General features: G+C 35.7%; 1 protein-coding gene across 1 annotated transcript; it reads left to right on the top strand.

Annotated features, from left to right (window-relative positions):
• The first annotated feature begins 214 nt into the window (after positions 1-214).
• LOC4345409 (disease resistance protein RGA5-like) lies at positions 215-9,614 on the top strand. The gene is made up of 3 exons (XM_015793627.3): positions 215-1,117; positions 6,892-8,974; positions 9,065-9,614. Exons 1-2 carry the CDS (start codon positions 288-290, stop codon positions 8,960-8,962), a joined length of 2,901 nt encoding a protein of 966 aa, XP_015649113.1. The 5' UTR covers positions 215-287; the 3' UTR covers positions 8,963-8,974; positions 9,065-9,614.
• The last annotated feature ends 2,637 nt before the right edge of the window (positions 9,615-12,251 follow it).

Genomic DNA, 12,251 nt, shown 5'->3' with positions numbered 1-12,251 from the left:
CTACATGAGCCAATAACATCGCATTCAACACCAGTACTCGTACATGGCAAGTCCTTGTTATAACATCTAAACTCTGGCAGCACTAGATCTCAAGCTTTATGAGCAATTTAAATTTTGGAGCTGTCATGGATTCCATTTAATTGCCTTGAGCAAACTAATGATACTTCTCGCCATTATATGCTACACACACAGTCCACAATTTATATAGCAAGCATTCTTTCTCCTTCGGTCCTTCCTCATACTCACCATTGCTGAGCATAAGAGAGAGAACGGGAGGGGTAGGAAGCATGGAGGCTCAAGGTGCCATGGACTCCCTCCTAAAGAAACTCACCAATCTGCTTGTTGAGGAGTGTGCTCGACTGAAAGGAGTCCGCCGTGAAATCCGCTTCCTCCGGTCAGAGCTGAACAACATGCACGCCCTTCTCCAAAAGTGTGCTGCAATGGAGAACCCTGACATCCAAGTGAAGACCTGGACAAAGGAGTTGAGGGAGCTCTCACACGACATCGAAGACTGCGTGGACGAGTATGTCCACGGAGTTGACACCAATGACCACCACGGTCACGGAGGCATCAAGGAGTTCTTTCGCCGATGTGCTCGGCGTTTGAAGACACTGTGCACTAGGCACCGCATTGCAAAGCAGATCCAAGAACTGAAGGCCCGTGTTGTCGAGGTCAAAGACCAGAGGGAGAGATACAAGCTCGATGATGTTGCTGGCAGCAGTTACACCAGCTTGACAATAGATCCTCGCATGGGTGCTCTTTTCACTGAGGAGGCTCACCTTGTGGGCATCGATGGCCCAAGGGATGACCTAGTGAGCTGGCTGATGGAGGGTGAAGCTGAGCATTTGAATCATCGGAAGGTGCTGTCCATCTATGGCTTTGGTGGTTTGGGCAAGACCACGCTAGCCAATGAGGTCCGTCGTAAGATTGGACCGCAATTCGGTTGTGCGGCTCTTGTATCTGTTTCCCAAAAGCCTGATTTTAAGAAAATTCTCTGGGGCATACTCTCTCGTATAACTCCGAAAGGCACTAATCTTGTCAGAGATCTGAGAGAGACCTGGGATGAGAGTGAGACAATGCTTATTGAAAAGATAAGAGAAATCCTACAGGATAAGAGGTAATTATCTTATTTCTCGCTCATTGTTAAACATTTTAGGTCTATTGTTTCTCCATATCAATCTTAGCGCGACAATATTATTACGCTTGTACGCAATTAAGGTGCAGTTTGCGCGCGGCTTCTGCACAGCAGGACATATCTGACTAACTAGTTTCATATTAAATACTTTTCAAAAAGATATTTACAATATTCTGTTGCACGTCAGATTTGCCATCTTACAACTACTAATTCGAGAGCTTCCACGTTAATCCTCATGAGATGGGCTTGAAAAAGAGATTAATCCTGGGAATAATTACCACAAAAATCTGGAAAAATCTGACTGTATATTTGGTTGATTCTATCTTTATTGACAACTAGAAAGGTAGTCCGTGCATATGCGCGGGTATCTTATTTAATATTGCTTTAATTTTGAGTACAAACATTTATGTGTGGATGATATCTTTCAAATACTCTTTGACTCTATTTTAAACATGTTTTTTATAATAATTGGTTTATGCATATTACTTGAAACCGTACAACCTTGAATTTATGAGAAAAAAGTCACAATAATGAAGTTGGTTCATATATATTTGTACTATGTGTGATTCTTTTTAGGAATATTTAGCATATCTTATTTTTGGAGTTTACAAACTTTAAGTAACATTTTATTCTTATCCTTGTATGCTATAGATGACGATGGACTTTATGATATATTAGTGAATGGTATTTTCTATTAAAATTATATCTAATAGAACTACTTCATCTAATTAAAGATAGACTTATATTACTTATACACCCTGTGTTGCATAAATCCAAAGAGTCAAATTTTGTCCCAAACCAATTGGGGAATTTATATATAATCAAAACAAAGTGAATTTTTAAAATAGTACCACGATAATCTCCAGAGTATTGTGTTATCGTTTATATTTTGACAAATGTCTCCTGGTTTTTTTCAACACCTATGATTCATAATCACATGAGACATATTTACTAATTTAAAGAATGCATTTATTTTCCCAAACTATGATTCGTTGAAGTATAGTTATAGTCACGTCAATAGAGTGTATGACATATTGACATACATCCATCAATTATCCTGAAATATTGAATCTTATCAACTATAAAAAAATATACCATAAGTAGTTTATTGGACATGTTACTTGATTATTCATTTATTGTCAAAACTATTTGCCAAATAAAAAAACATACTATATGGCCATAAATCTCAAAAATGGACTAATGGGTTGGATTATAGCAAGATTATTGGCTAGAAATATTTTTGATTTTTTTTCAAATGTATGTAACATTTGTGCTGGTCACTTCTCAAATACCAATCAAATAGTTCAAATTTTTTTTGAGAATCTTAATTCAAATAATTTAAAATTAAAATAAGATTTACTTGAAAAACACAACTAAATTGGGTTGTTTATATATATATATATATATATATATATATATATATATATATATATATATATATATATATATATATATATATATATATATATATATATATATATATATATATATATATATATATATATATATATGTGTGTGTGTAGATTTAAATTAGCGTTGTATATTTACCAAATGATATTTGACGCCCTAAATATGATGTGAAATTATTTAAAATTATCATAGCATTAATTATTATATGTCGGCCTCATGCATTGTGATGTCTTTAGGACCTTAAACAACAATAGTTTATTTAATTAAAGGAATACAACAGTATCACAAATTGGATATATGATTTTAAAATAATTTAAAAGATAGAACATTCATAGAGCATTGATTAGATATTATAGATCTATAGTTTAACATCGTATATTTGTGTAAATTTGTAAAGTAATGTATTTTATCTCTAAATTGTAGAAGATTCTATTTCTTTCCAGCTATGGAAATCACTTCAAGAGAGACTTTGCTTTGCTTGTGCACAGAGCAAAATTGTTAGATCAACCTTTTTGGAAATCATGGCTTGATACTCTTATGTAATCTCCTCCTGTACATATGTAATTTGTAACTTTTATATAGTTCTAATATATCAGTAGAAGTCTCTCCTGTTGTTTTAACTAAAAAAGTTGTAGAAAATCCTATTCTAAAGACAAACGATTTTTTTTTCAATGGTACTATATACGTATCTTTTTTTGTATCGTAAGTCTGTGCATAGTTTTTTTTTCCTTCTCGTGAACTGTAGGTAATCTTTATTGTTTTTTCAATTGTATGTAGGAAGTAATTTTTTTTCTTTTGCCGGCCAACAATTATTACTTTTTAATAATACATCTAATCTATTGATCCAAAATATCGGGTCACCAATTTAAGTTAAAATCGATGGTGAGATTAGATAGAGCTATGTGACGGTCTAAGAGTGTTTGTAGGAGTGTCACGTGGCGGCTCAAGAGTGCTTGTCGGAAGTTCAATTAACTTCTTAATATATATAATAGAAGATGTGTTTGGAAAAATTGTTCATTTAATTTGGCATGGCTAATTGTTAAACTAAGCGCAAAGTCGAGAATTCCCCAGCATAGTGCTCCTGAATACCATAATGACTTGTTTGGTTACTAATTATCTGTGTATATATCAATATTTTCGTCACCTCTTTTTATGAAGATGAAAACTCTATAATTCAGCGCAAACATGCACCAGTGCACTTTTTTAAAAAAAAAAACATGTACCGCTGAACTCATATCTTTTTCTTCGCAAGAAGAAACGTTGAGTACGTAAATATGCTATGCTTGGTTTGGTTACGGTACAAACCATTGTATATATGGAACTTGATTCATTAAAACCTAAATTAACGGCAGAAATCACGTACGTATGTAAAATAGTAGTAGCGTATGCATAGAGGAGGAAGTTATAATTTTTTAATAATAGATCTAATCCAATGATGTAAATTAATGGGTCCACTAATTTAAGTGAAAATCAATGGTGAGATTAGACAGTGCCACATGGCGGACAAAGAGCATTTGTAGGACTACCATGTGGCGGTTTGAGAACGTTCGTGGAAAGTTTAATGGACTTTTAATATATAAAATCAGATACGTATGTAAAATAGTAGGAGCGTATGCATAGAGGAGGAAGTTATAATTTTTTAATAATTGATCTAATCTAATGGTGTAAATTAATGGGTCCACTAATTTAAGTGAAAATCGATGGTGAGATTAGACAGTGCCACATGACAGACTAAGAGTATTTTTAGGAGTGCCATGTGGCGATTTAAGAGCGTTTGTAGAAAGTTTAATGGACTTTTAGTATATAATAGATAGATAGATATCAACCATTGGATCTAATTTGCTTCTCAATTACTCACTTCTCCTAGTATAAAAATAACCCTATAGTAATCGACTAATGATCTATATCTAAATAGCCCACCCTCTACCATTTGGAAAGATAACCTAATTGTAAGAAGTATAATATTTTGAATAAGTGTAACTTTATAGATTTTGAGCAACAATCAATTGAACTGTAATTATATTTAGTACAAAAAAGTCATACCAATGAATTTATTTTTCAAACAGTTTTCATCCGAACATATTTTGTAAGCAATCAATATCACAGACTTTTTCCAAATAAAATACACCTTATAATTTCATATGGAGCAGACAACAGATCTGAATTCAGTATTGTGATATCCATAACTCGAGAACAACACATATGAATCATCTCAAAATAACCCAAATAACATCGGATAATCATATATATACTAATAGAGTATTCCTAAATTTCAAATGGCTGAAAATTTGTGAAATTTCGGTACATCACCTAAAAGGTGCATTTGCCTAAGATTAAAATTGCAGCAGTGTGGAATATGCAATTCTACTTCATTTGTACTGTAATTATGTTGTTATATATGGTTCTACATTAATTTATTATTATCTGAGTTTGAATATTTTTTACATTTAATTTTGTAAATCTTTATGAATTGGAGGTTTATTTCATGTAGTTTGGTATTTCTTTTTAAATTTTTATAGGTTAAAATAGTTTATCTAATAAAGAGAAATGAGTGATGAGAACCATCAGATTGTCATCCAAGGAAATAGAAAAGTGACAGAAGTCACCTACGTACAATCCTCTCATATTAATATACACACAAGAGGAGATCTTCCCAAAGTATTTTTCATTAATATACACACAAGAGGAGATCTTCCCAAAGTATTTTTCCTAACAAAAACATCGAATAAGAAACCATGACAACTGTTGTGAAGATGACAATAAACTCCATTCACGTCCTCAAAAGAGTGCAGGGAATTGTCACACTTTGAGAATGCTCTCTAACTTTTTACAACCATCAGATTTTTTTTCGCTGTACAAGAACCTAGTGCTCAACGTTAATTTTTGAATCACGTTGTTGTTGTGAACAATTCCATTACCTATTGATGCATGTTCTAACATTCTTACCTCAGAAATACTTTGGGAAGATAAGGCAGCATTTATGGTTAAATGAATTCTATGAAATGTAATTATTGTAGTCTAATATGGTATGGACTAATGTTTCCTTAATATGATATTAGATTTATAATACCAAATAATATAAAAATCATATGACATTTTGAACTAATTTTCAATATTTCTTATACTAACGTTAGGTTTATAACAAAAGTTCAATTCACAAGTTTGAATCATATTTAATTTAGGAAAAAGTTGGTTCGCGTTTTGCAATTATAATTAGTATGTGAAATGGATAATTAATTTTAATTCTTCAAAATCATGTATATCTTCATATAGAATGGAAATTCTAAAAACTATTCATTACTTCGATTAATTCAAATTGAATATAGAATACCAATGTTCAAAACTATATTCACTTAAATTAGTTTAGTAAATTGAAATATTTCAAAATCTGGAAATATTTTATTTTTTCTCACATCAGAAATATGTGACTTTGAAAAAACTATTTATTTTGTTTTATACTTTCTAATGTATTACTTTGCACCTTCTTTGCATTCTTGGTTGGAATTTAGAAAGAATAACTATGGGCTTTAATGCTCCTTTATATGTTATTCATTAGGAGGTTTCGGTGTCTCTGTTCTAGACTTTGATATCATATGAATTTTGGATAGAAGAGAAATCTGGTGATTTCAAGCGTTATCAAGGCCCTTAGGGCTGATATGTATCGATACAACAGATGTGAAATGACTAAAAAAGCCCCTACAAACTACACTTAATAATCTTAACACGAGAGTCAAAAAAAAACATAAGAAAAAATATTCATGAATACCGTTTGAGATGCTACTAGTTAGATTAATCTTATGATTCAATTCGACAAGTTGGGGAACCTAAATTACAACCTTGTAAAACGAATTAGCAAGTATACTATCAGTGCTTGCAATGTCGATACCTGAATTTTGAAAATTTTGTGAATTTCGGTGTCTTCTGACTGATTTTCTTTTTGAAATTTTAACATATTTTGACAGAATTTAAACAATTTATTGACCAGATTCATAAATATTTGAAAAAATCCGAAAATTTCGGGGGAGATTTGATCTTGCTTATAGGGTCCAAAATTTCGGAAATTCCTGAAATTTTGAACCGAAATTTCAAACCATGTATACTATCAAATTTATGAATCTGGCATGGGCACTTTCATTCATGTTCATGTACTTCCCCAACTCTATAGTTTCTTTTCTAAATCTTTCAGCGAAATGAATTGATCATACAAAAACTTTAAGTGATGATGTTAGTGCCAATTATTATTGCTATATTGTGTTCACTTAAAAAAGCATGTTTTGGTTCTCAGTCCAATTTCTTTTCAAAAGGAATTCGTTTTGGGACATTTTCTGATTCACATTTTTGAATAGGTACTTCATCATAATTGATGACATATGGTCTGCTTCAGCATGGGATGTACTGAAATGTGCTCTTCCAGAGAACAAAAATGGTAGCAGAGTAATTACTACAACACGTATTGAGTCTGTCGCAAAGGCGTGTTGTTCTCTGCCCAGTGACCGCTGTTACAAAATTGAGCCTCTTAGTGAGCTCCACTCAAGAATGCTACTTTTCAAAAGAGTTTTTGGCCATGTGGATGGTTGCCCTGTGCAAATTACACATGTTTCAGATGATATATTGAGAAAATGCACTGGCCTTCCCCTGGCGATAGTTAGTATAGCAAGCTTATTGGCTAGCAGGTCCAATACAAAGGAGCAATGGGAAAAGGTGAGTACATCGACAGGATCTGTATTACAAGAAAATCATGATCTTGAGGGCATGAAAACTATATTGTCTCTGAGTTATAATGATCTTCCCCACTATCTCAAACCTTGTTTACTCTATTTGAGCATATTTCCTGAGGATTATGACATTGAAAGAGGTAGTTTAGTGAGGAGATGGATAGCAGAAGGATTGGTCAGTGAAGATTATGGGCAAAATGTGGAGGATGTTGCTGAAAGCTACTTCAATGAGCTCATTAATAGGAGTATGATTCTGCCAGTGGACATTGACTACGATGGAAGGGTGCGAGTTTGTCGCGTACATGACATGATGCTAGAACTTATGAAATCAAAGGCAAGAGAAGAGAATTTTCTTACAATCATAGGTCCGAGCCCGATCTCAACAAAACCAAAAGGTGTTGTTCGCCGGCTCTCAATTCAATATAATGATGGAGATCAGAAGTTGGCACCCCAAGAAGTAACATCGTTAAACCATGTTAGATCATTCAGCACCTTTGGTGACTGTCTCAATCAGACACTGCCATTTGCTTATTTCAGAGTTTTACGAGTCCTGAGTCTCGATTGTGAGTTGAATGAGGATGTCGATTTGAAGATTATTTGCAAACTACATCAGCTGAAATATTTGAGACTAAATGCCTTTAAGCTTCCTGCAGAAATCGGGGAGCTGCAGTGTCTTGAGACACTAGAATGGTGCAGTTTCTCATGGAATAGTTTGCTGCCGGATGGGATTTCTCAGCTACAACATCTTAGACATCTCCTTGTGGACAATGAGGGGATGTTACCGAAAGACATTGGGAGCATGCAAGCACTTCGGACACTGTCACAATTCAACATCTGTGACAGCCCAGTAAATGCAGTGCAGGAACTTGGAAATTTGAGGAACTTGAGAGAGCTCTCGATATCTTGGGATGAGGACGAGCCAAGTGATGCAAGATACAAGGAGTACTTGTCCTCTTCTCTCAGCAAATTGAGCAGCTGTAGCCTCAAATCACTAAGTATTCTGAGTGCCAGACCTATTCCTGTTGATTTTCTAGCATCTTTGTCACCCCCGCCATGCCTCCTTCAAAGGTTCTGGATGTGGAACTCCTACTTTCAGCGGTGCCCCAAGTGGATTGCACCGCTCGATAGGCTCACTGAGTTGAAACTTGATGTGTGGGAGCTGGAGGATGAAGATTTGGATTTGCTTGCTCATCTGCCGGTGCTGCTTCAGTTCCATCTTTGGGTGGTACCTCTTCGTAAAGAGAAAATTGTCATTAAGGAAACAGGTTTCCGTAGTCTTGTCTTATTCCTCCTGTGGTCCGGGTTGCCATGCTTAAGTTTCCAAGAGAAGTCCATGCCAAAGCTTGAAACCCTCAAGTTGATGTACAGTGCTTGCGGGGCAGAATTATATGGAAGCACGCATTCTGGCATTCAGCACCTCAAGAGTCTTAAAAATGTCCATGTTGAGATGTATACAGCTGGTGCCATACAATCAAACATTGAAGCTGCGCATCGCAACATCAATCACGAAATTGCTAAGCACCCGAGTAATCTCAAGACCAATATTACTATTAGTAGTTATATATACTTTGGGGAGGTAATGAATGATGGCAATGTTGATGAGGAGGATAGTGCACATCTCACTGACAACAATGGTGGCAAGAATCAGGATGAGGACAACAAAGTCATCAGTGCACTAGGATGTGATGGCTGTGCTTACTGAAATTCTACTGAGGTAACTGTAATAACCATGCTCTTTTCCGTCCATTTAATCCTGTCTTCAAATACCCATATTGTTTAATCGAGTTCTTATGATACCATCTAGCTGCTCGTGGTCGGTGCGCGCAAGTTCAGGCAGCAAATCAAGAAAATGTCATGGGAAATAAAGAATGCGTGCAAAGAGAGAGCTCTACTGTTGGTTCTGGATAATTTACTTCGTGTGTCCATGCTTGGTTTGTTAGCTTTTCTACTACTCTCCTGTTTTCTTGCGTGTTTTTCTGTTGAGATCTGTGCCGCTCGCGTCGTTTGTGAGTTCATGGGTCTAGTTGTACGGCCACTAAGGCCAAGTTATCCGTGTAGTTTACTTTATACTAAGCATTAAGTAAACCAGAAAAGCTGCGCTTGTAGAGGCAGCACCAAAATTCCTCGAGTCCTCTCCTGTATTTTGTACTTTAGTTCTGAGCTTTTTGGCTGTGACTAGTTGGGTGCCCGTGCGTTGCAACGGGGAAAATATGCATCATTTGAAACATCCAATCTATGTCATATAGAAATATGCACAAATCAATGAGGAATCGTTTCCTTGATCTGAACAAAACGAAATTGTAACGAATCTGATTCATTTGCCAAGTTATTATGCTATATATTAAGAAGTAAAACTTGTAGATCTTTGAATTCAGCAAAGAGGAATATGGACATGTGCACCCACGTCAATTCTATGCTTTTTTATATAAACAACATGGTTTAATCACATTCCGTAGCACACAAAGAAAAATAGTATGTATGCAGATCAAAGGGATTGTGTGAAAAATGAGAAAAGGAGAGGCTACAGAACATGGGTACTAAGAATTAACTGACAAAGCATGAATTTGCGATATTTTCAAACCATGCCAAAATGTTACCATGCATTTCTTCAATCACCAAATCCGCATACAGAGCTAGAATGAGCATCTCTGAACAAATATAATTTTCATCAAGGAAATTCGAGTTCAACAATCAGATAATTCTAATTACAAACTAAGAGAGATAACAAAGAATGATTTCTGCATCAGTCTATCTTTCTGGTCAATGGTAGTCCGACACATTAGTGTCTCAAACACGATAAAATGCCCAAACATAGATAAAATAATGAAAACAAATCCATTTAGTTGTTCTCATGCCCAAGGTGCATGCAAAGTTTTATATAGGCATGGTATCTTAAATAAAGCTTTTAAGGGGGTTATTGACCAAATGGAAGGACTACTGAACAAAAGGACAATATTAGGTACCTCAAATGATGTGTACCGTCAGAACATTTAAAACAAACTTGCATGGATTCAAAACCTTAAGCTGCTTTTCATCTGGCAAAATAACTGGAATATTCACAAATGAACAGCAACAAACTGAATTTCACGATCTTAGAGGACACAAATAATGAAGGTGTAAAGTATTCAATTAAAAATATATTGTGCTGAAAGGTTGAAGTATTTTTTTTCAGAGCAATACATGCTTAAAACATGACAATTCAAGAGCAAATGGCATCCGATGACTTTGGTTCTAATTTAAGCAGTTACTGATTCTGTTTGAATGAGCTGAACAATCTACTACAGACTCTGGTGCATAAATCATGTAAGTGTGCACGTGAAACCCACGTCAATAATAAAATAAAACAGAGAATAAGCACATAATATTTTCACGTCTCTAATAAGATGAAACAGAAAATAAGCTCCTATACAACAATTTAATAATTCCACGTCTCTAATAAGATAAAACAGATAATAAGCTCCCATACAATAATTTAATGACCATACAATACTTTGTATAGATAATCTTTCTGATAGAAAGAGCACTGCTACAGACCAAAGGATGAACTGCCCCGAAAGGGCATAGCATGAGTGCAGCAGACCCATTACATATAACGTTAAATAACAAATACATAAATGACCGTCTTCCCATTTTACTACCAAATGATGCCTTCGAAGGCTCATAGATGAAGGAAGGGTTATATAGGCCTCAGTCCTCAGAAGTACCTTTCCATGAACCCGAGTTAAATATAATAGAGGTGACCAACATCAGTTAAAAGAAACACATGTAGTAGAGAGAATAAACTTTATGCAATGTAAATTATGAACTAAGCTCACGGAATCAGTGTCAGCTAAAAAAATGTGTGGTTATGTATTAATGTGATCTAAATTAGAGTTCGTAAGTACTGCAGCCTATTCTCTGCAACGTTAAATGGATACGGAAATTGACGGGGCAAGGCAAACCGGCAAAGTGTTCTCTCGTACTGCATTCCAGATAATCAAATGTGCAGTGGATAGTTGTCACGCCCAGAAATTCACTAGTAATTTTCGAACTCATTTGTGCATAAAATCCTCGTCCAGAAATCAGCCGAGGTACACAAACTGACAATTTAATATACAGATTCATCAATAACTAAAGCGAATAAATACTTACGTAAGAGGCACTTAGTCCTCACCATGAAGAAAACTGCAGCGGAAAAAATAAAACCTAGCGAGCTTCAGCTCCACTCCCACAGGCAGCTCAACTGGGGTATAAGCCAAACGTCTTCTCCTTCTGAATCCTTTTTCTTCAACTGAGGTTTGATGATTATTGCAAGGTGAGCATATGACATACTCAGCAAACCACACAACAAATATGCAAGTGCACAAGGATACCAAAGAATGGCATAATATAGGGCTTATTTGCAAAAGCAGCATTTAACAAACATTTGAGAATTGTAAAACAGTAGAGCAATTAATCATCAATATTAATCAACACTGTACAACATACCCATGCTGCATAGGCCCAACCATCCTGAACAACCATACCCGGCTGTACAGATCTATCTCCAAACCAGGAATGTACCATTTCAAACCAGGAGCTAATCAAATTATTACCAGTTATAGCATCTTTTATTATGGTGAGAAGTGTGAGACTAATCACGAAAGACATTGTTAGACCCGCCCATAACCGCGGGCACGGCTATTCGAATAGTTTTACTCTGGCCAGAGGTGTACTACTGTACCCACAAGACACGATCCCGCACATGTTACCATGCCCCGAAGTACCACCACGGCACTGCAAAGGGGGAAATCGTGACAGTACCCTTCGCACAACACAATCCACCACAGCGCACCATTCCTGGATCATAATCACCCCCTTATAAACAAGGCATGGCCTCCCCAGCGACCCCTGTGGGCTTATCTCCGCCACTTCTCAGTCTGGTGCCCCGCAATGAACCATGCTATACAAAAGGTAAAGCCGTTGCCCATACTGGCTTGTGGTTGGCACGGTTAATGTTTCACAACCGAAAC

Source organism: Oryza sativa, chromosome 8 (genome assembly GCF_034140825.1).
Source record: "Oryza sativa Japonica Group chromosome 8, ASM3414082v1".
Lineage (NCBI taxonomy): Eukaryota > Viridiplantae > Streptophyta > Magnoliopsida > Poales > Poaceae > Oryza > Oryza sativa.
Note: the sequence above shows the minus strand (reverse complement) of the source record. Positions and strands in the feature narration are given on the sequence as shown.